Here is a 25,488-nt window from a genome sequence, read left to right on the forward strand (position 1 = left end):
TTTTCAGTGAGTGGTCTGAGAAAAATAGTCCCTGCTGAGAGATTTGGGCCTCCTTCTGCTGTACATAGTGTGCAGTGGTCAACTGCCCCATTAGGGAAAAGGCTTTCAGCCGCACCGCAGTGAAAATGCCTGCGCTAGCAACTAGCATTCTGCATTATCAGTGAATTTCAGCAAACAGTTAGAACTCTGCAATATTAGTGGCCTCAACTAGCATTTTGGATCATCTGTGAATTTCAGATGGGAAGTGATTTTTAGTCAGAAGTGAGTGTTCTGCAGTAGGATAACTGCTTCTTTTTGGTATATGAGCAAGAGTGTGCTTATGTTAACACACTAAGCTACCGTAATATAATATGTTTCTCTGTGAAACAAAATATTTAATGTGAAAAGAATGTATTGATGGGATTGTGAAGTTTGGGTGTTGCAATATTCCAGAATGAAGTCAGAGAGTGCAAGTTTGCTAAAAACAATTGCTAAATAGATGTTGACTAATACATATTGGGTTACATTAAGTCATTTCAAGCAATGTTATTTTGGTATTATTCACATACTTTTATAGTATGTTTTGAATGAGCTTTTATTTGTATATTTTAATAGTTCTAATTTTAGTTTAATTTTAGTCATTTTGTTGTGTGCTTTTGTAAAAAAAAAAAAAGAAAAAAAAAAAAAAATATATATATATATATATATATATATATAATTAGTTTTAATTTATTTTTTATAACTTCAACCTAAAGTTATTTTATTTCAGTTAGTTGCTAAGGCCACGTTTCTAGTTTTTCATCTAATATTTATATTTTATTTAAGCTTTTAGATAATGAATTTGAATAGTTTAAATTGTAAGCCGTGCATACATGGTGCTATTTTTGCTTTCTTAGGAGCTCGCAAGCGATTTTTTTTCCCCCTCAGGAAAATGCACATATGGTCACCCCTCTTCCAAACTCATATACATAAATACATCATAAACCACATCACATAGGCTACCAGAAACCCTATAGCACACGCATACACTGACACACACAAATGCACTCTCTAGTTGTTTTTTGTTAAACAAAACGACCATGCTGCTTTCTGTTATTCACAGAGTCATTTGCATAGCTGTCTTTGATTTATTTTTATTTTTCTATCTGAAGCTAAAGCAGCCATATTGAAAACTCCCATCTCCCACCATTTAGTGCCAAAGCTCACACGATTGCCACCGGCTCGCCATGCAGTAAGTCGTACCGTGTACCAACTGCTTTGACATGATTATCAGGATTACTGACTCGTAATGTGTGCAAGCAAGGGCTTGCGAGCACCTAAACTCACATAGTGTACTAGTGTGCCTTAGTTAACAATAACAACACTGATATTAAGTCTTTTAAGAGGAAAACATGGAGATATTGAAATGAAATGAATAAATCATAACATAAATAATATATATATATATATAAGACAGTAAACGGTCTGTTTTGATTTCATGCTGACTTGCATTGGTCAGCTTTACTGGGTTCTGAGTTATGAAAGAATAGAGAACAAGGGTTCTCTGAATACAAGGAGTGACCTGCAGTTAGCTGTTAAATTATTCATTTAATGACTTTGGTCAGCAGTTATTGTTCTCCACGTCTCTGAGAATCACTAGTTGGCAGACCACTCAGAAAAAAGAATGGAAGAAATCAGTGCAATGCAAATGTCCTTTTCTTCTCATGTTTATCTGTTGCTCTGGCTTCTTGCACTCACTGAAGATTCCTCATTCACATGTGTAACGTTCTTCTTTTTTTTAACAGTCCCTGTTGAGTATCCCTGGCTCGCCCTTCATGTCCCGCCGGAGCAGTATATTCAGCTTCAAGGGCTCGGAGAACGAGTTTGCGGACGATGAGCACAGCACGGTCGAGGAGAGTGAAGACCGTCGTGGCTCCCTTTTTGTCCCATACAGGCGCAGCAGCTACAGCGGCTACAGCCAGGGTTCCTCACGCATTAACCCACTGGCGCCCCACCCAGGCTGCAAGAGAAACAGCACGGTGGACTGCAATGGCGTGGTGTCTCTGATCGGGCCTGGACCCGGCCGGCTACTGCCTGAGGTGAAAATAGATAAGGCAGCTTCTGATGACAGTGTAAGGACGTCCACAGGGGGCAGGTTCAGAGTATAGGCATGACAAAAGTGGCCGATTATGATTCCAGTTCAGATTTTTCCTCTCTCTTTCCCTTTTCGTTTACCGCATTTTGACTCTGTCCTTTCCTTCACTGAGTTTCTAATCTGTCTGTTCTTTCTCAACTCCAAAATGATTCCTTTTTCCTCCCTTCTTGTCTCTTTTTTCCCTTCTTGTCTTGATTAACAATCTTACCAGTCCCACTCCCTGCCAGTGCTCTACCTCTGTGAATGGCATGGCCAATAAAAAAAAACAAAAAACATCCCCTCTAAACCTAATTTACATACTAATTCCATTACCACATTAAATAAGGAACCTACAATATTCTTCAGGTCACACTTAACCCACACCTTCATGTCAACCATAACATCAAATTTGTCATTTTATTTGATAAAAATTTCTCAGAATTTCAGGACCACTCTGTTACCTTTCAAAAAAAAAGTGTGATGCAAGAAAAACCTATCCTTACCTTTCCAATAACAGCATTCTGCCTAATTTTAAATAGCATGGTGGATTGACATCCTTATACTCTCTTTGCCTTCTCCTCCTGTGTGGAAAGCATGATCTCGGGCCCAGTTTTCACCCAGCTGTACAGCATGCTGTTTCAGACATTTAACTGAACATGCAGCCTTCAAGTAATTGCATTGTAAAATCTAGATGAAATAACTTTGAAATTGAAAGGAACAGATAAACATTAGCCCATTTCACATAGCAATTCCGATAAATTACTGTAAAATTACTAAAACAACTTTTCTGGTAAATACACAAATCTGCTGTTTGCACAAGCACAGTAAGATACCATTCACACATCAGTACCAAAATACCAGTAAACTGATGTCAATCATCAAAAATGACCTTTAAATGCTGAGCAGTTTTCTTCATCCACCTGGATGAAGATGCAATAACTGCAGAACCGCAACACTGATGGATGGAAAAAAGGCATTATCTCGAGCGTGAGAAGCGGCGCATCAGACAGATGTTCGTCTAGCTCACCTTTGCATAGAAAAGCAAATTAAAGGTAGGAAAGGCAATTTCAGAGAGGCAAGCAATAGCAAGCTAGCTTTGAAATCATAAGATCCCACCCTTTGGAGCATCTCCAAATCTCCATGCCTCCTCCAAAACACATGAACGCGCATAACCAGAGCAGAGTCTGCAAAGCATTTAATTAACTTAATTAACTCTCAAAGCACATAACATTAGAATAATAATGAACTTAAACAAATTAAAGAATATTGACTTGTACCACCTGACTGCTGCAGATTCATTTCGGCGTTGTTAGTTTTGCTATATAAACCTATAAATCCGAGTCTGAGGATGTGAACCGGGAGGTGAGGATATTATGGCGTGAATGCAGCATAAGCTTGTTGTTTTTTTGCGGAAGAATTGTATTTTTGAAAAGGTCGTATTCACACATGATGGTGGTAATTTCCCAGTAAAGACTGTATATGTGAAATGGGCTGTTGTCTTGACCAACACCAACAATACCAAGTGAATTGATATTCAAGAGATTTTTCTAATGGCAGTGAAAACTGGACCTTAAGCAATGTGTAAATTGTCTTCTTGCATGATGATGTTCTCTGGAGCACAAGTAGGCAACCGTTTGAGCAGCTGGTAGTGATGAATGAATGGTCTTGTAACTGAAGTAAAAAAAAAAATAGGCTAGGTATCTTTCATTTACAATTTCATTTCATACATTTAGGGCCCCAGCCTCCTGGATGAGAACCACTGTTGAAGGCTTCAATTATTTATACTTTGTTCTAGTGTATCCACCTTATTCCTGACTAGCTTACTGCGTTTTGAATTATGGGTGGCACTTCTGGTTTGGGGAACTTCCATTCAAAAAGACTGAAAAGAAACATTTCAAATCATAAAGTTGCCCTACAAATAAAGCGTATCCGTCAGTTTGACTTAATGAGCTATCAGTTTCCTTTCATGTTGTATTTAAGAATAACATGAGAATACCGTAACACTTGGTATTTTAACGTGACATGTTATAACAAGAATATCTATGGCAAGAGCTCTTTTCAGTCGCTGCTTTCTTTTCCTCACGATTATTTTCTTTTTTCCTTTTGCATTCCGCTGTAATAGAATGAAAAGGTCAAAATATTCTGCACATTTGTGGTCTGTTCTCAACGATTTAATTTACGATATATGCCATTAATAATTCACTGGAATGCACGAAGAATCTCTCTTTTTTTTCTCCCCAAATCCTCACGTCTCTTTCCAGGTTTGTTTTCATAGGTAAATACAATTTATTATCAGTCAAAATGACTGAAATAACTTTGAAATAGCATCATCCAATGCTGGACTAGCTAAAAAAATTATTAAGGCAACGTATGTTACATAATACAGATTACCACAGTGATATTTAACCTTGCGATTTTGCTTTGGAAAGATTCACGCTTTTGGGGTTATTCATGGTCTGTTGAAAGTACCTTGTTGATGCTTTTAAACTTTTAAATGTCCTTTTAATTTTCAATGGTTCAATGTTCAATGGTCAGAATAATGTAATGTCATTGTACACAGTTTAAAAATATATGTATTATTGTGTCCATAGAGCTAGTCTTTCACTGATTGTTTACAGCTAAACGGAAGTTACACCCATAATTAGCGCAAAGCGTCATGAGGCGTAGGAATAATGTGGATAAAAGTAAAGGATGGAAATTTTAATTTTAAATTGAGGGTTATGTATGACCATGTATATTATATAGCTACTTACTGTAGAGTGTCTGTGAGGGAAGCTATGGTAGGTCCATATGCTGTTGTCTTGCAAGAATCCAATTCTATTGTATTAAAGCAAGTCGTTTGTTTAAAAGGGATAGTTCACCCAAAAATTAAAATTCTGTCAGTATTTACTCACCCTCATGTTGTTCCAACCTCGTAAGACCTTCATTCATCCTCGGAACACGAATTATGATATTTTTGATTAAATCTGAGAGCTGGATCTCTCCTCCATAGGCTTCTTAAGGGATTGAAGCTTGCCAGCCCCTAAAAGTTATTAAAGATATCGTTAAAATAGTCCAAGTGACTACAGTGACTCAATCTTAAGTTTGTCAAACGACGAGAATACTTTTTGTGCCCAAAAAATAAATAAATAACAACTTTATTTCAACTATTCGTTTCCTTCTCTGTGGGCCTCGAGTCAGTTCATTAGTGATATAGCGCAGTTCTTCTGTTGTTATACGTCACACGCATCACACACATGACCAGCGTCGGCCAATAGTGAGCCTACGTGTAACGTAGCTCTACGCAATCACACTAGTTTAACTGACTAGAGGCCCAACAACAAGGAAATGAATAGTTGAAATAAAGTCGTTATTTTTGTTTTGTTTTTTTCGCACAAAAAGTATTCTCTTCGCTTGATAAACTTGAGATTGAGCCACTGTAGTCACTTGGACTATTTTAACGATGTCTTTAATAACTTTTCTGGGCTGGCAAGTTTAAATCCCTTAGAAGCCTGTGGAGGAGTGATCCAGCTCTCAGATTTCATCAAAAATATCTTAATTCGTGTTCCGAAGATGAACGAAGGTCTTACGGGGTTGGAACAACATGAGGGTGAGTAAATACTGACAGAATTTTCATTTTTGGGTGAACTATCCCTTTAAACTCAGTGTGAGAAATATTTTGGCACAATTCTTTATTTAGAGAGAAAATCGACTTTAGGAATATATCAGACAATTCAGCAGTGGCTAAATGGAACAATACAGTTGAGTATGAGTTTGGGCTTGTGTTTCTGTCAGCTTGTGCATGTGTGTTGACATGGGTTACATGGTTCATGAAAAAAATTCCATCTTTGATTGATCTTTGTCTTTCTTAACATCATGTCACTCCTGTCATCAGACCACAGAGGTGGAGGGGAAGAGGAAACACTCAGGTTCTCTAATGGTGTCAGTGGACCAGCTCAATACTTCCTTTAGTCGGAAAGAGCGAGCCAATAGTGCAATGACGGTTGTAACAAACACGCTGGTGGAAGGTATAATGTGACATCTATCTATCTATCTATCTATCTATCTATCTATCTATCTATCTATCTATCTATCTATCTATCTATCTATCTATCTATCTATCTATCTATCTATCTATCTATCTATCTATCTATCTATCTATCTATCTATCTGTCTGTCTGTCTGTCTGTCTGTCTGTCTATCTATCTCTTTCCTTCTATCTGTCTATCTATCTGTTTTCAATATTTTGATATTCCCCTCTTCTCCTTATTCTTTTTGTCCTCACAGAGCTTGAGGACTCTCAGAGAAAATGTCCGCCCTGCTGGTATAAGTTTTCCAACACATTCCTGATATGGGAGTGTTGTCCACTATGGATAAAAATAAAAGAGATTGTCAACCTCATCGTGATGGATCCGTTTGTAGATCTGGCTATTACTATATGCATTGTGCTGAACACAGTCTTCATGGCCATGGAGCATTATCCCATGACAGAACAATTTGAGGGGGTGCTTTCTGTTGGAAACCTGGTAAGAAGATGGAGATGAATGTCACTGACTGTTTTAAAATTTTTGAATCGCCTCATGCATGACACAGCATTCAAAAAACACGGCGCTTATGTTATACTTTTTTTTTTAAATTTGATTATTTGCAGACCTTTTTGTTGTATTTTACTGCTCTAAGTTTTGCGCTTTAACCACAAAAACCCAAAGGGGCTATTCATACAGGATGCATTCTTGTGTTGAGAAACAGCAAAAGTGGAACAGAATGCGGGTTTTGCACTACGAGTAGTACATTATTTTGAGTCCATTTTTTATTTGAATTATATATATATATTTTTTCGTTTGTCTTTATATGAGGACTTTTATCTCATATACATAGGTTTAATTGATTGGCATATCATGTAATTAATTTGATTACATTTTTAAATCAATTGACAGCCCTAAATTCAATGGTTTCCTTTCTCAGTCCTAACCATCTTCTCATTTTTGTATTGAGCAGCAACACTGGACCCTGTCCCACATTTCCATTTTAAGTTATGTCTCTGGCAGTGTAGCACTGATGTCTGCTCCTTGGTATATGATGTACCTACATTGAAAAATACAGCCTGCATTACACCAATCTTCTGCAATCGTTCCAGTATCTTCTACAACCCATCCCCTCCTTCTTATATCTGATTCAGTGGTCTAGCAGTATTTTACATTTTATTTTTAAAATACAGAAGAATTGAGAGAGATATGTGTAGGCACTTGTACAGGAAGCAAAACATTAATATTTCTGGCAGCTCTGTGTATTAGTACAGTGATAAACTGTTAAGGTATGGCGAACATGTCCAGTGGTTGAAATATTTACATTTAGGAAACATACCCATTGACAGTTCAGCATATATTTATTGAATTTTTTTAAAGGAAAGTTCAAATCTGGTCTTTGCAATGGAGCATTCCAGTAAATGATAGCTGGTAATTATCACAAAACAAACCCCAACATGTTTATATACCTCCAATCTAAGTTATTTTTTTTCTGTGGACTAGATACTAACATATTTATCTACAATGTCAATCTAAAATTAAAATTTTCTTTCAACATTGTTGTTAAGGTCATCCTGAATGACATTTTTCTTTGTCTACTTTTTTTTTTTATCTCAGGTGTTCACAGGTATCTTTACAGCTGAAATGTTTGCAAAGCTGGTAGCCATGGATCCATACTACTACTTCCAGGAGGGCTGGAATATATTTGATGGCTTCATTGTGAGCCTGAGTTTGGTGGAGCTGGGGCTGGCCGATGTAGAGGGACTGTCTGTGCTCAGATCCTTCAGACTGGTGCGTTATGAGTGAAGACATATCCATGCACATGTTTTTGTATTATAGATAGTAGTACAAAATTGTATTAGATATTACCAATTAAATATTTACATAAATATTTAATTGTATATATTAGCATATCCGTTTTTAATGTGGTATTAGATCTGGTATCAATAATAGTGATGTTTTATTGGTATTGGTATCAACTACTGAAATTTGGTATGACATTCATAGTTGTATATACTCTACCATTCAAAAGTTTGGGGTCAGTAAGATTTTTTATATTTGTCAAGAAATGAATACTTTTATTCAGCAAGGACACATTAAAATGATCAAAAGTGAAAGTAAAGACATTTATAAGGCTGCAAAAAAAAAAAACTATTACAAATAAATGCTGTTCTTTCTAATCAACTTTCTATTAATTGAAAAATTAAAGGTTTCCACAAAATATTAAGCAGCACAACTGTTTTCACCATTGTTAATGATAAGAAATGTTTCTTCAGGCACCAAATCAGCATATTGAATCTGAAGAATCATGGGACACTGACGACTGGACTAATAAATTAGAATGTAAAATGTTAATAATTGATTTAAATTGTACACATATTTCACAATATAACTTTTTTACTGTATTTTTGATCAAATAAATGCTGCCTTGGTGAGCATTAAAATGAAAAAAAGAAAAAACCTCCTTCCAACCCCAAATTTTTGGGTAGTGTACAATGTCTCATATTTTCTCATTCCAATCCTTTTGTGAATCCCAAACTTCTCTCTCATACAGCTGAGGGTGTTTAAACTGGCTAAATCATGGCCCACTCTGAACATGCTGATAAAGATCATTGGTAACTCTGTGGGAGCTTTGGGAAACCTGACCCTGGTGCTGGCCATCATCGTCTTCATCTTTGCTGTGGTGGGCATGCAGCTGTTTGGGAAGAGCTATAAAGACTGTGTGTGTAAGATTGCATTGAGCTGTGAGCTGCCCCGCTGGCACATGAACGACTTTTTCCACTCCTTTCTTATTGTGTTCCGGGTGCTTTGCGGAGAATGGATTGAGACCATGTGGGACTGTATGGAGGTGGCTGGACAAACAATGTGTCTCACTGTATTCATGATGGTGATGGTCATTGGAAACTTGGTGGTGAGTTTTAAAGTTTCCCATGTTGCAGTTCTTTCAGCTTCTTTGTCACTATTTCCTCCCTCATTGTAAGAAATGTCCTGCAAGCATGTAGGGTACCCTATGTCATCTTGTGGTTCAGAAGGAGTTTGGGCCTCATTGGGGTTTGCACATTGTTGAAACAATGACGCATTAATTTTAAAGTCTTCAAAAAAGGGTGCATCCAGGATGCATTGTGGCCACACAAGAGCACATCTTGAGCATGGTCGAACCAAAAAATGACAAACGGGACAGTCTATGGTCTTGTGGGCTTCAAGTCTACAATCAAGTGCAACATATAAAAAGCTAAATTGTTGATCTTTCTCTTGATCAGGTGCTGAACCTGTTCTTGGCCTTGTTGCTCAGCTCTTTCAGTGCTGATAATCTGGCAGCCACAGATGATGACGGTGAGATGAACAACCTGCAGATTTCAGTGATCCGCATTAAGAAGGGTATCGCTTGGTTCAAAATTCACGTACGTCTATTGGTGGCCCACGTCCTGAAGAAGAAACCTTTGGAAGACGAAGACAAACCTCTTGATGACATGTATGACAAAAAACTCAACCTCATGGGTAACCACACTGGTGTGGACATTAAATGTGGTGATCTGAATTACCCCAAGAATGGTAATGGCACCACAAGCGGCATTGGTAGCAGCGTAGGAAAGTACATGATTGATGAGGAGCCCATGTCCTTCATACACAACCCCAACCTAACTGTACGGGTTCCCATCGCTGTGGGAGAGTCGGACTTTGAGAACCTTAACACAGAGGACTTCAGCAGTGAGTCGGATGTGGAAAATAGCAAAGATGTGAGTATTCATAGTTCCTTTCAAGGAAAGTCAATTCACCTGGCGCCATTATTATATTTGCCTCTTGAAAGCTATTTCGGACGTGCAAGATATATCTATTTGCTATATGTTCGGTCTTTGGTATTGCACAGGTTGAAGTGAATAATGAATGGTTGTAATGGCAATAGCAAAAAAAATTTACAACACCAAAGCAGCATCAAAAGCACCTCTGATACTAGTGGCAGAGCTAACATATTTTAATGCTACTTTTAATTCCATACTGGATCTTTATAGAGACAAATTTTTACTAAAATACATACATTTATTAGTTATTTTTCATTCACTGTAGGGGAAACTCTTATTAATATTAATTCTATAATCTCAGAATAAAGCTGTATTATTTAGATGTAAATATAATTGTTTAACAAATAGAAAAAAGAAAATAATTCTGTTCTGATGACTTCATATTTTAAAACTAAAGCAGGTGCTGAGGTTATTGTAAAAAAACATTTATTAGGGTGAGGAAAAGCAGTGGAAAATGTTATGTAGCCCATACTGAATTCTTTGAGGAATTGAAAATGGCTTACTACTGCTGCTTACAGTACAGAATTCACAAGGATCATCATTTTGAGTCCATGTTGGTTTTTGCATCATTTTACTTCAGAAAGAGTTGGCTTGTGTATGCTGGAAGAGTCAGACTTTCTCTTCCTAGTACAAAATGATTGTGTAACATTCAGTCGCATCACTTTATATATTTCCATATAGTTGGGCTTTTTGATTAAAGATGACTTATTTATTAATAAAATGACAAAAGGAGGCTCCTTGATTCAGTAGAGGATGACTTCTCAAATAAATATAGATTATTAGGACTGCATTGAATTGTAAAGCAAACTAGTCATTTTTATTTTGTATTTGATACTTTGGGAACTAAATGCATTATGCTTCCATGTATTTAATTAATCAAATGATGAGAAACTTTGATTAAAGGAATTGTGATCAGATTATGACCGTGTGTGTAGATGAAGTCAGTCTCAGTAGTTGATTACGGGCTGCAGATTACAGCAGTATGGGTGGATTAAGGCTTTGCAGGCAGTATAAGAATGTTGAGTAGTGCTATTCCTGTGATTTATTGCCTTGCTGCTTCTGCTGAGTGCTGAGCCACTCAGCCAAAGAATAGATGCAGTCCACCAGATGATGTAATGTTTTTCCTTTGTGTGTGTGTGTGTGCTGTAACACGTGAATGTGTGTGTAAGTTTCAATAAAATTAGGTTATTAAAGCTGTTGTATACCCCTCAAAACAAAGAGCATAGCTAGCCCCTAAAAGGTATTTAATAGTTTTCTGTTCTATGTATGTATTAGCATTGAACCAAAAAAAAATGTCAGCAGTCAACTTGTCATCCAAAATCAAATGTAGTTCAACATGTGTAGTACATACATTTATACTGACTCTCCTGTCATTGTCCTGGTCTCTGTGCAAAGACTGGGTCACCTTGACCCAGTTTAGACGTAACAGATCCAATACTGCTGAACTACATGTGCTGAACATCTAGCCAGTGGCATTACAGTAGATCACTTTTGTTAGCCAGTCAGAGCAGTGCTGGGTGGGTCTTCAGTTCTGATTGGCCAGGCTGGGTCAGGGAGGACTGCAGTGGTGGTGTGGAAGGGTTATTTTATCCCTTTGATGCTTCCGACTGCCGGTGTGTGTATGTGTATTAACATTTTTAAAACAGTTTTATAAAACAGCTGTGTCATCTTGGCCTGCTGTGATCAGGGTCAAGCTCTTACACTAGGCTTAGGAATGTGATTGTATGGGTATATGCATGTGCCTGTGTTTGCATTCTTATTAAATTATGATACTGTAGGTACTTGCAGAGAATATGATGACTCCGCACATGGAGTTATATGCCACATATAATTTTCTTCCTTTTAATAATATAATATAATATAATATAATATATGAACACCTAAATTATAACAATTTATATTATATAATATTTATTATATAATATTTTTATTAAGATATTAACTATAACTAGGATATGTTGCTCCTTTTTTCTCAACATTATTATTTTCTGTTGTAAGATAGACGTAAATACAACTGTGCTGTACCATAATATGCAACAAAAAGTAAATCAATTGACAACACCTGATTTGCATAAAATACAGCAAAAAATCATTCATCACTGTCTGATTTGCATATGTAGATGATAGTTTTTAACCTTGTTAATTTAGTTAGTGTTGAGTGAAGGTTAATTGTGTCTTGGGTAGAGTGAATGCTAATTAAGCTAGACACCCAGAAGAACAGTGAAGGTTAGCTCTAGGACACATCTGGCTTCAGTTTATAACTTACTAGTGGGAAAGATTATTGAGCCATCGTAACTCAGGTGCTGGTATCAAATTATATTGCATCTTGCATTCAGGGATTTCTGTGGACTAACACAGGAGAAGTTTTTCAGTACAGAAAGCATTGATTGGAGTGCTGGATTAGTCAGGATCACACACACACACACACACACACACACAAACACACACACACACACACACACACACACACACACACACACACACACACACACACACACACACACACACACACACACACACACACACACACACACACACACACACACACACACACACACACACACACACACACACATGAAGGTTTGTGACCTTCTGAAAAAACTCTTGTTAAAATAAATTGATAAAATAGAAGTCGAAGAATTAATCAAAATAAACAAAATCTATTTTTATATGTGTTTTTTCCCTTTAGCTGGATGACACCAGCTCTTCCGAGGGAAGTACTATTGACATCAAGCCTGATGAAGAGGAAATGGCTGTAGTGGAGGTCGTCGAGGAGTACTTGGACCCAGAGGCCTGCTGGACTGATGGTGAGAAATATATGTGTGTTTGTTTGAAAGTTAATATGCATCTGACTTTGTGAATTACTTTATGTATGAGTTTTTAGGGCTGTCAGTTGAAGAAATAGGTGAATGAATTACAAAATAATAAGAAAAAATTCATGATCATGTAATACATACCAGTATATACTGTATAAGCTGTGAATGATCTGCATACCCAAGCCATTTGTGGACTCGCTAAGTAATATTAACACTATAAATTAAAATATTTTATATTTACTATAAATTACCTTATTCCCTTGAATCTTTGTTGTTGTTTTTATGTTGCCCTGTTGAATGTTAAATGGATCAAATCCATGTTCTATAGAAATGTTTTGATGATGCAGCAATATACTAGCTAGTATACTTTAATGCGTGCGTTTTTGAACTTTTCTATTTTAAAACATGATCAAAACATCTATTTTAATGACAAAAGTTCAAATAAGAGATCAAGTGACAAATATCGGTATTGGATTCGGCCAATAGTTGTTTGTTAAAATCGGTATCGGCCCAAAAAATCTGTGCAACCCTAATAAATATATATATATATACACCATTGTAGTAAATTAGTTTTACCCTTAGACAATAAAGCAAGCACTGTGAGTGTCAATATGATGTAAATGTGTATTCAGCATATATGTAATATGTTTTTCAGCCTGTGTGGCACGGTACAAATGTTGTGATGTGCCTATTACGGAGGGCTGGGGGAAGTACTGGTGGTTTCTGAGGAAAACTTGCTACCTCATTGTTGAACACAACTGGTTTGAAACGCTCATCATTTTTATGATTCTTCTCAGCTCTGGAGCTCTGGTGAGGTCACACACACATGCACACACACTATTCAATTATTATTTAAATGTTGAAACTGATATTATTTGCTACTATTCTCTCATAAGTGCAAAGATGTAAATCATCTGTAAATTGATGTAAATTTGTGATGTGATGATTGAAGATGTAAATCATTTCCACAGATGCATGTGTACACTTTGGTGTTCCAATCATTTTTGTAAAGTGTTTGAAGCACACACCCTATGTTTTAAAAAAACCCAGAAATAAATAACTAAAGCAACGCTCTCTTTTTTTACTTTTATTATTTTTTATGTTTATGAAATGTATGTTTCTTTAAAATTACTAAATAAAACAAATAAGGGTTTAAGTTGTATTTCGATGTTTTTTATAACAGGGTAACAATTAATTTAATGTTTAGTTTGACCTTCTGAGGTCAACATTTTCTGAAGGTTAACCTCCTTTTTTTACTTACCATTGTTTAAAAAGAATTAAAAAAATATATATTGAAACTCTTAAAACAATCTTAACTCTTAAAAGTCCCAGGCCTTATTTTGTACCTTATTCGTTGAAAGTGATTTAAATAACTTTGATGCATATTACAGATAACTTATAAGTAATTTAATTCAGTCTAACAAGCAGTGGAGACCTCAGACATTTGCCAATTCATAACTGCTTTGGGCATTTTTGAAAGTCAGTGATATAGATTTACAAAAGCTGAGATAAAGATTCTCTGAGATGGAAGATATATGGGTAGATTTCTCATCCTTGCACAATGTATATGTGCAAAACTAATGCGCTAGAAGTGCAGGTAGATTGTAATGTGATTGAGGCTGCATAGCATGCTGTGTGCTATATGATCTATGTAAGTTGCTAATGGCTATCACTATATTGCGCTGAACCGGCCCCTGCACCTCAGCAGTCTGTCTTGGGGCTGCAGTATCTCATGTCTGCTGTTAGGGACCATAGCCAAATGCTGTGGAAAAAGGCCCCACATGCAGAAGATGCTGCCGCCTCTCTCACAGCTGCTGTTAGGGACCATAGCCAAACTCCCACTGAAGTGAAAGTGTGAGCTTAAGTAAGTGGGGCTGCAGTGCCACAGTTTGGTGATGTCAGGCACTGAAAGTGATTGTGGGAAATTTGCAGATGATAAATCTTTATCAATTCATCAAACAAAACAATTATTTTTGACAAACATGCATCATTTTATTAACAAAAATTAAAAAAATGTGAATTAATATTGCAAAAAGTGAAAATGAAATAAAATTATGGCCTAATTAAAAGCTGATATCGAAATAAATCCTTTTCTCTGTTTTTTTCCAAGGCGTTTGAGGATGTATACATTGAACAGAGGAAAACCATCCAGATCATCCTAGAATATGCAGACAGAGTCTTCACATACATCTTCATCCTCGAAATGTTGCTAAAATGGGTGGCCTATGGGTTCGTCAAATACTTCACCAATGCATGGTGCTGGCTGGACTTCTTCATTGTGGATGTAAGTAACTTATAGTATGTCCATAAATCACAGCCATTATCCCTTGCAGTGCCTCATCATGTCATGCTCTCACAATTAACTTAATTTTCACACAGTACAGATGGATTATTCTGCAGATGTATATAGTGGTTTTGATTATTTCATGGTGCATTGTTAGTCATTTGGGCGATTTGTTTTCCATTTCTGGACCTTTGGGTCCTTGTGGTCTGCTTTGAGGTCAGTGGTCATTATCTTAAAATTAGATTTGATTTAAAATGCTTGGGTGCTGCGCCACTTACCACAAATCTGTTTATTATACGTTTCCAACAGTGTCCATGTCTTGACAGTCTTGATAGGGGCGTGCGGTCCATATAAGCTGCGAATGCTCTTCATACCCAAGCCATTGGTGGACTCACTAATTAGTATTAACACTATTCCCAAATGAACAAATTCCCTTGTTTGAGGTGTACCATAAAGCTTACATGATAAAATCTTGGTAATATATATTTAACTGTCCTTTATTTATTTGCCAAACGACGGTAATTTTCTTCAAATCTGCCAGTTACGGAGGGTTTCGGGTTAGCAGATCAACAACAACTTTGGTGCCTACACTCTGTTGTTATGTATCATCATCATTGTCCCGCTTTCTCATTGGTTTGCTCAAATATGGGGGATTTCTTGTGCAGGGACAGCTGTCCGCTAATCGCTAGCCCAAGCGGAAAAATGTGCAGTTGCTGCCAGATCTCGATCAACGAAAATCACATTGTATTTAATAAAAAACTAAATAGACTAAATTAGGGGGAAAAAAGTCATAACTGAAACTATTTTCATAGTATTTCATTTTCTCCATAGGGAAATACATTTTTTACGAAAACTGTTAAAGACAGTAGTTATGTAGACCTACTGTAACTATCAGAGCTCATTAATCGATATTCTATGCTTTTGTTAAAGACACTAATAGGGGTGGCACCATAGAGGAATTATTAAAATACAGCATATTTTGCAAATGGCCCTTTCGCGTGTCGTGCCTCCCTCAACTAAAACATCACAATCACAGCTCTTATGGTTGCTTGTGAAGGCATGTCTCAACAGGTAAATGTAGGCTTCTTTCAATAAAAGGTGCGACATATTAAGAATACTTTTAGCTGTTTTGCTATGTGTCATGAGAGTAAGCAAATGAGTAGCTAACACTCTGTATAGAGCGAATGCGAGAGTCTCGCTTATAATAAACCCATCCAACGTATCTGCGTCGGGCACTTTTTTTGACATGACGCACCATCTAGAATACCCTGTTAAAGAAGTCACTAAGTCTTGGTATTTATGTACTGAAAAATGTTATGGAAACATTGTTATTAGTAACATTGTTATCTTCTTTTATTTAATTTCCAGATATATTATGATGTATTATTATTTCCTTGAGTCAGCAAAAAACTACTCAATGTAAATGTTAGGTATATGAACAAATTGAGCCTGAATTCGTCTACTTGCAAATTGCAATCTTGAAAAATGTAAACAGAGGAATGTTTTACATTTTAAATGTATAATTTTATATCTATTATAAATAAGTTAGTTGAAACCACATTTGAAAATACCACCATTTAATATGACTGATTCATTTTGCTTTTCCATGTCAAAAAATTCAAGTGACTAAATTTAGTGTGAAATCCAGGTTCAAAAACCAGAAAATCAACCAAAATTCATGGAATTATTAATTAATTTTAATTAATAAATGTTTTTATGTAGTAATTAATCATTACTACATACAGTAGATATACGAGCCATATTTTTGTAAATAAGACTGCAAAAATTGGTCATTTGGAAATGGCCGATATTGTTTTGACATCAAAACCTTAAAGACATCAACATGACTGCCCATGTTTACATACATAGCCTGTTTTGGTATGCAGCAATTTGGCAGGGCCAAATTTGTGTTCTATGTGGATGAAAGTCCTAAACGCAAGTGTTTCCAGTTGCTAGTTATTGTCCCTGACAGGTGCTGTAACCTTGTCTCTCTATAGTGCTGATGGACACAGAGGGCCTGAAGGGGCATAAGAGGGCCAGGAATTGAGGGTCCAGGGTAAGGTCTCTGTTAGGACTCTCTTGTTCTTTTACAGGAGTTCCTCTCTCTTTGCCTCCTTACTCTCCCAAACTGCCCTATTACCCTAATGACTCTCAAATGGTCTCGTCTGTACAGTACACGGTTGGTGTTTGTACGTATTGTGTGTATTTTGTGTGTACAAAGTACAGTGAATGTGCTTCTAAGTTTGTGCACACCTCTTCTCTATATGTGTCCCTTCACCTCTGTTTTTTGTGTTTCTCAACCACAAGTTTCCTTCCAGGTTTGCTGTAAGCTGCTTTTCAAGCTTCGTCTGCCTACGATATCAAAAATGAATCGCACAATAAGATCAAAAGTGCAAACATTTGGGTCGCCCAACAGTACCTATGACTGGTTAACCCCATGTTTAACCTGAATCTCTCTCCTTCTTTCTCTCTGTTGTTGAATACACATATATGCATACATACTTGAGCAAACCCTTCTATATGTATGTATATATCTGTTTACTGCCTCTCCAGCTCAGTGTCAAAGTAGGGTCCTCTCTCTTTATCCCCGACATCCTCCTTGACTCTAACACTTTGGCCCACTCTCTTCCTCCCTTCCTCTTTCTCTCTTTGTATAGGTGTCTATAGTCAGCCTTATAGCTAATGCGCTGGGCTACTCAGACTTGGGCCCCATAAAGTCCCTGAGGACTTTGAGGGCTCTCAGGCCCCTGAGAGCCTTGTCCCGGTTTGAGGGCATGAGGGTAAGATCCAGGGCTGCCTTATGCATGCCAGTCACTCTGTGAGAACACGACTGCATGCCGAAAACCACCATTGTGCAGAAACCAAAACCACAGCTAAAGAAGAATAAGCAAACCTATCAGGATTCTGGAAATCCACATGACATTGTTTTGGCTAAACCTATCTTTCAAGTGCATGTATTTGAAAACTCTCCGCATGGACAACCTTTTCAACATTGCGTCATGATGCAGCTGAAATATGAAGATTTAGCTTCCTTTTATTGATTTGTTTGATGTCTGGAAGAATAATGAAATTCATTTTTCCATTCAACTGACATAGAAAATAATCTTATAGCAACTTTTGGGGAAACTTATGGTTTTTAGAATAAAAACGAGAGAGGATATTATATGAAGCTGCCTCATCACAACCATTAATTTATTTTTTTCTGTCTTTTAATTGGGCTAAGATCGCTACCATTCATGCAACATTAGTCAAAGGCCTTTTTGTGATGTTTCAAACATCCAAATGCCTTATGGTTCATTGTTTCTCTCAAAGTACCTCTGTCATTTGCTCAAGTCGTCTTCCAGCCTGAACCCCAGTTCCCATGCTCTGTCTTCACCATGCTCTTTTTTGCAACCCAATACTTATCCATCAATTCCTGCATCCTTACTCCAGTCATTAGCAAATACTGTGGGGAAAAAAAGACACAGCTTTCCTTTTTCTCAGAATGTGTCATTCATAATGTATTCTGATTAAGCAAAGACCTTTGCCGGTAGGTCCAGATGACCATATTTTAGGGTTAAATATCAAGAGTATGAGCCAGATCATTTGATCTAACAGCGAGTCAGCATGGTTAATATTAACCAATTAATCTTATTGGATTTCTATCCATCAGTTTTCCTCACGAGTTTTGTGTAGCAAACCTGTTTTTATTTGTCATATAATTTTCTCAGTCCTTAAAGCTAAACTTTAAGGACTAATAGGTAATGCAAATAAAAGCAACATAATTAGACAGTAGAATGGTTTCTTAATAGTTCATTACTCAGTGAAATTTAGAAATTTATAATCAGATTTTTTTGTCACTCAAGTATTGAATTACTGTTCTTTGTATCCACTCAGTTGTTCATAATCTGGTTTCATCTCTTTGCATCGCATATCATGTAGAATGCATGTTCTTGAAGGTGTAAGCAGAAAGTCATGTTCCCCTCCGTGGTTCTGTCGTAGCTAATCTCTTGAGATTGCATAACCATCTCATTGGCATCCTTTTGATACATTCATACACTTTGAAAAACAACAATAAATTCAAGTTGCACTAATTTAAGAAAATTTGAAATTTATGAAATTTGAGGACCCTGATTTGTGTAAGGATCACCAATTAATAGGTTTGGAAAACGAAAATCGATTCCGATTCTAGAATCGGATTCCTAAAGGTCAGAAATCCGATATTTGTAATAAAATTAAAATTTCGGTCCCACTTATCGATTGCTTTGTGCAAATTCTAATGTGATTTTAAACCATTTACAGTTGAACCATTTAACTCAATTCGGCATTCGCGCGAAAGCGGTTTTCTTTGCGCACACATTCAAAGCATATACACAGAGAGACGCCTCTCATATAGTGCTCGATACTAAATTGAGTTCTTGTGCGTATCTTCTTGCTCTTGAATGCACAAATACTCACAAAATTCTAAACTCGTAAACAGTTATGAAAGAAATAGCATGTGTAACAGTATATTGGATCCTGCATGAGGTCTTAAAGTGACAGCAACCTAATAAATCTGCTCCAGACTGTCATCAACATTAATCAAAGAAAAACACTCAGTGATCTTGACTGAATGACTTTTGTACCTCTTATAAGGATTAATCTATATTTTATTTATTTAAAAGGAAACTATGCAGTGTTATTTTACATTTGATTACAATTTCTGTACCTGAACTTTGTTCAGTTGTATTTATTTGTGCTATTTGCTAATTGCTTTATTTGTTCTCATTTTATTACTCTTTACTTGTCTTTAATAATGTTTGAAATGTATATTATTTAGTCTAGTTGTTTTTGCTGTAGTATTTTTATTAAAACCATAAGAAACTGTTATTGTTCTTTAGGCTGCTGATTTTTTGTTGGCTGCTGATTTTTGTGCATGGAAATCAGCTGCAACAAAACATTTTGCCAAAAGACACAGAATAAATATATTTGATATAAATATTTGACTAAATGTTTTTACCTTACTGTAAATTGAAACCGGGAATCGATAAGAATTGAAATCGATAAGCAGTGACGGAATCGGAATCACAAAAAATTCAAACGATACCCAACCCTACTAATCAATAAGTTAGTAAAATCATTGATATGATTAACTAACTATGTAAATGTAATGGGGGGTGGGCATGGCTGTTGCTAGGACTGACGCCCTGCATGCACTGTTACTGGCTGACCATTTTGACATCACCAAACCAGTGTGCTGACATCTCAGCTTTTCTGTGTACCATAAATAAGAGGTGATTGGGAGGGTGGGAGTCTTCCTCTACAACAGTGGTTTTTAATCCTGGTCCCGGGCTCTGAACATTTTGTATGTCTCTCTTATCTGACCCATCTGACACAGGACCAGGATTTAAAACCACTGCTCTACAATGTCTACCTTTACATTTCAACCACAAATGGGATGGGTCGTTTTCTCTTAATATCTGGGTTCTTTCATGACACTAAGCAGTGTACTGGTATGGCAAGAAAGAAAGAAAATGTTTGGCTGTTATGTACATATGAGCAATAATAATTCAAAAGTGGCAATGGTCTACAAATTTAATTCCACATGTCCTCTGGATACCAGCGTTGTTTTGCTTCTGCTTGTTCTTTACTACTTGACTCACCATTGTCACACATGAAATTGCTGCCCATTCATATTTTTGAAAACTCAAATTACTTACATTTAGTAGAATTCTGAATTCTTTAGATAGTATAGCATTTATAATAATACTTTTATCCAATCATCTGAATGGGTAGCAATATTGACTTATTGGAAATAAGGTAGCAAGTTAGTCATGATAAGCAAATAAGCAAAGCATGTGATATTCAGCATGCAACTGAGAAAAATCAGTGCTGCTCTCCTGCAAAAAGAAAAAAAAAGGATAAAATTTCACTTTAAATAAAACATTTAATCAAGCACTTACAGAAAGAGTTGTATTGCATTTTGTGTGTATAACCATTGCCATTTTAATTATAACTTTGTAGTTGTTTTTAACCTATAGCTTAAAAAAAGCATATTAATTTATATTTGGGGGATCAAGCCATACCATTTTACATCTTAGTGCTGTCATCTTTAGAATCTACATTAATTTATAATATATTTGTGCATTTATCTCCATGCTCTTTAACAAGAAAATTATAAATTGACTTTTGAGTAATTCATTTTTAAGAGGTCAAAAACTGAGTAAGTCTTAGGTATAAGGCTTAAACTTTTCGCAAACTTTTATTAGTGATACTATATTTGCATGTATATACAGTACAATACTATAGAAATTAAACTTGGATATATTTTAGTGTAGTCAATGTGCTGCTTGTATAGCAGTAAATATTTATTGTCCTCTGAAAAAAAACTCAACATACAGCCATTATTGTCAAAATAGCTGGCAACAAAAGTGAGTACACCCTAAGTAAACATGTCAAAACGGTGTCCAAAGTGTCAATATTTTGTGTAAGCACCATTGTTATCTAGCACTGCCTTAATCCTCCTAGGCATGGAGTTCACCAGAGAGCACAGGTGGTTGCTGGGATCCACTCCTCCATAATGACATCATGGAGCTGCTGGATGTTAGACACATGGCGCTTCTCCACCTTCCACTTGAGGACCCCTCACAGGTGCTCAATAGGGTTCAGGTCTGGAGACATACTTGGCCACTCCATCACATTCAGCTTCCTCAGCAAGGCAGTTGTCATCTTGGCGATGTGTTTGGGGTCGTTATCATGCCGTTCACCCAGTTTCTGAAGGGAGGGCATCATGTTCTACTTCAGAATATCACAGTACATGTTGGAATCCATGTTTCCCCTCAATGAAGCTCAGCTCCCCAGTACCAGCAGCACTCATGCAGCCCCATACCATGATGCTACCACCACAATGCTTGACTGTAGGCAAGACACAATTTTCTTGGTACTCCTCACCAGGGCATCGCCACACATTCTGGACACCATCTGAGCCAAACAAGTTCATCTTAGTCTCATCAGGCCACAGGACATGGTTCCAGTAACTCATGCTCTTGGACAGGTTGCTTCAGCAAACTGTTTGTGTGCTTTCTTGTGAGCCAGCTTCAGAAGAGGCTTCCTTCTGGGAAGACGAACATGTAAACCGACTTGTTGCAGTGTGTCTGGTGCAGGTGCAGCTGACATTCCGCTTCTGCAACCTCTAAAGCAATGCTGGCAATCTGTTTTTTGAAGCTAGCTTCTGCACCTGACGCACAGCACGTGGACTCAACTTCTTCGATTGACCCTTGCGAGGCCTGTTCCAAGTGGAACCCGTCTTATAAAACCTCTGTATGACCCTGGCCTGTACATGTAACTCAATTCCAGGGTGTTACCAATCTTCTTATAGCCTAGGTCAACTTTGTGGAGAGCAACAATTCTAATTCTCAAATCCTTAGAGAGTTATTTGCCATGAGGTGCCATGAACATCCAGTGGTCAGTATGATAGAATTGTACTCAAAGCACACATTTGAACTGATCTAATACAAGATACAACAATTTGTATGGTCCTGTCAAGCAGACAAAACATGAACATGATGAATAGGACACTGCATGGTTAAACGACGTACAGCTATTATCACTTAGGGTGTACTCACTTTTGTTGCCAGCTATTTTGACAATAATGGCTATATGTTGAGTTATTTTCAGAGGACAGTAAATATATACTGCTATACAAGCAGCTACTCTAAAATATATCCAAATTTCATTTCTATAGTATTGTCCCTTGAGAAGATATACTAAAATGTTTACTGAAATGTGAGGGGTGTACTCACTTTCGTGAGATACTGTACATGCAATGATAATACTGATCTACAAATGCCTATGTAATACTATTTATTTGTTATTACACAACAAAAACTAGATATCGTTCCAAAAGAGATAAGTTTACCTTTTTGAGTTTGACTAAATGTGTAGAGGCCTTTGTAGTAGAAGAAAATTGGATTGCTTTCAAAAGAGCTTGGAGATATGCACATTCCATGTTTAACATCTGAACATCAGAATAGCTCAATTTTGCTCTAACTTCCTCTTTCCTTATCTCTCCTTCTCTTTTTTAATTTCTCCCTCTCAAACACTGAAATCCATCTCCCCTTCATTGCCCACTTCCCCCAATCTGTTTTTTTCCCCTCTGTAGGTTGTCGTTAATGCTTTAGTGGGTGCCATTCCCTCCATTATGAATGTGCTGTTGGTGTGTTTGATCTTCTGGCTTATCTTCAGTATTATGGGTGTCAACCTGTTTGCTGGGAAGTACTATTACTGCTTCAATGACACTTCAGAGGAGTATTTTAAACCTGACATTGTCAACAACAAGACAGAATGCTTTGCTCTCATCTCTGCTAACTACTCAGAAGTTCGCTGGAAGAACGTGAAGATCAACTTCGATAATGTAGGCGCAGGTTACCTGGCACTCTTGCAAGTGGTAAGCCATTGTCTTTAACCACTCACATCTTTTGTATGTCAGTTGTTTGAATACAATGATCCAAGTTCTTGCTCTGGGATAACAAATCTCTTAAACTGCTCAAATACAGGGGTTGGACAATGAAACTGAAACACTGGCCAATATATTGTTGGAGGTTTCATGCCTATGTGTGGCCTGGTGGCCAATCTTCACTTTTGCATTTTACATTCCATCAGTAAGAGAAGGTATGAAGGTTGAATTAGCATAATTTGAGACATATCGGAGTTAAAAAGGGGACAAATTGTTGTTTGTACACTGTAATGTCAGTGTAACGAGGTTTAAGATTCAGGGAAGGAGGAGGCGGAAACCGGCGAACATTTAACAATTTTAATAAAAAAATTAAACAAATACAAAAACAAAAGTATAAGCCAGCAGCCCCTCACGGACGACTGCTGGTCAAACAAAACAGAAAGCCAGGCCTGTTCCTCTCTCTCTCTCTCCTCTGTCGTCGCTCCCCCTTTTATGCTTCCGCTCCTCCGGGAGAGATACGAGACCGGTGCGTCGCGCAGGTGGCGCTCATCAGTAATCACATCACCGGCCTGGCGCCATTCTCCCACGGCCCTTGGCCTCGTCCTGCTCACCACATACCCCCATCGCAGGCCGGGGGGTACACCCGAGACAGCTCTCTACTCCCTCTCGGCAGCGGTGATGGCAGTACCTGGGGGTATGGACAGACGAGGCGAGAGAAAAGGAGACGGAAGCATGAGGAGCGACAGAGACGAGAGAGGGAAAAAAATTGGTCCGGTTCCCACAATTCGCTGATCTGGTCCTCCACCAGCTGGGCGATCTTCTCCATGGTGCCTGGCGGTGGCGCTGGATAGCCCTCGGTGGACGGCTCGACACTCCTCCGTCGCCTGGTGGACGGCGACGGCTCCTCCGTGTTCGGGCAGGCGGCAGGAGTCCCCCGTTCCCTGCTCCTCCGTCATGGCAGATGGCAGCAGGCTCCGGCCCACGGCGACCGGCGGCAACTCCTCCGCTCCCTCACGGACAGCAGCCGTCCCTCCAGCACCCAGGCGGCCAGCAGCGAGCAGGACCGTCCCCCCGGCAACTCATTCCAGCGCACCGCCTCGAGCGTCCATGGTGACGGAAACTGCCCACCATGCTCGATTGCACCGCAGATTCCCCACAGCAGCGAGGACTCTTTGACAGCGTGGTCCTCCTTCTTTCCGGGTTTCAGCACCAGTGTAACGAGGTTTAAGATTTAGGGAAGAAGGAGGCGGGAACCGGCGAACATTTAACAATTCTAAAATAAAATAAAACAAATACAAAAACAAAAGTATGAGCCAACAGCCCCTCACGGACGACTGCTGGCCACACAAAACAGAAACAAAACATAACATAAAACTAGGCCTATTCCTCTCTCCCTCCCCTCTGTCGTCGCTCCACTTTTTATGCTTCCGCTCCTCCGTGAGATATACGAGACTGGTCCGTCGTGCAGGTGGCGGTCATCAATAATCAATCGTCCTGCTCGCCACAGTCAGCATACCATCACGAAGGACAAACCACATCCAACAGGAGTAACTGTTGACGCAAAAGGAAGCTGTCTAAAAGGGATGTTTAGGTACTAACCCAGATTGTATCCAAAACACAAAACCACAGCTGCCCAACTAACTGAAGAATTAAGTGATGTTAATTAAGTTAATTGAAGTGATTAAGGATCAGTGATGGTTTGGGCTGCAATATCATGGCATTTCCTTCTGTGGTTGATGGGGGTGTCACTTCGAAGGACTACCGAACCATTCTCGAGGACTATGTGCACCTAATGTTTCAAACATTGTACCCGGAAGGAGGTGCCATGTATCAGCATGCATGATAATGCACCATACACACAGCAAGACTTGTGACAGAATGGTTTGATGAACATGAAAGTGAAGTTGAACATCTCCCATGGCCTGCACCGCATTTTTGAGCCACTTTGGGGTATTTTGGAGGACCATGTCATAAAAGGTTTTCCTCCGCCAGCATCACATAGTGACCCACTATTCTGGAAGTGGAATGGCTCAAAATCCCTCTGGCCACTGTGGATGACTTGCATTTGTCATTCTCAAG

General features: G+C 38.0%; 1 protein-coding gene across 5 annotated transcripts in view; it reads left to right on the forward strand.

Annotated features, from left to right (window-relative positions):
- scn8ab (sodium channel, voltage gated, type VIII, alpha subunit b) overlaps positions 1–25,488 on the forward strand; it is a 59,908-nt gene that overhangs the window by 25,847 nt on the left and 8,573 nt on the right. For 2 of the 5 annotated variants that reach the window (XM_077198369.1, XM_077198368.1), the window contains exons 9-18: positions 1,764–2,090; positions 5,967–6,099; positions 6,359–6,597; positions 7,714–7,887; positions 8,651–9,007; positions 9,357–9,833; positions 12,586–12,703; positions 13,368–13,522; positions 14,823–14,996; positions 23,116–23,400. In XM_077198369.1, the coding sequence (XP_077054484.1) occupies positions 1,764–2,090; positions 5,967–6,099; positions 6,359–6,597; positions 7,714–7,887; positions 8,651–9,007; positions 9,357–9,833; positions 12,586–12,703; positions 13,368–13,522; positions 14,823–14,996; positions 23,116–23,400 (2,439 nt within the window). Of the gene's footprint in view, positions 1–1,763; positions 2,091–5,966; positions 6,100–6,358; positions 6,598–7,713; positions 7,888–8,650; positions 9,008–9,356; positions 9,834–12,585; positions 12,704–13,367; positions 13,523–14,822; positions 14,997–17,653; positions 17,777–23,115; positions 23,401–25,488 lie in introns of all 5 variants that reach the window. The other 3 variants (XM_077198371.1, XM_077198370.1, XM_077198372.1) reach the window with 2 other exon arrangements.

This window comes from Siphateles boraxobius, unplaced genomic scaffold, assembly GCF_051911475.1.
Source record: "Siphateles boraxobius isolate OS27281-9 unplaced genomic scaffold, OSU_SipBor_1 41, whole genome shotgun sequence".
NCBI lineage: Eukaryota > Metazoa > Chordata > Actinopteri > Cypriniformes > Leuciscidae > Siphateles > Siphateles boraxobius.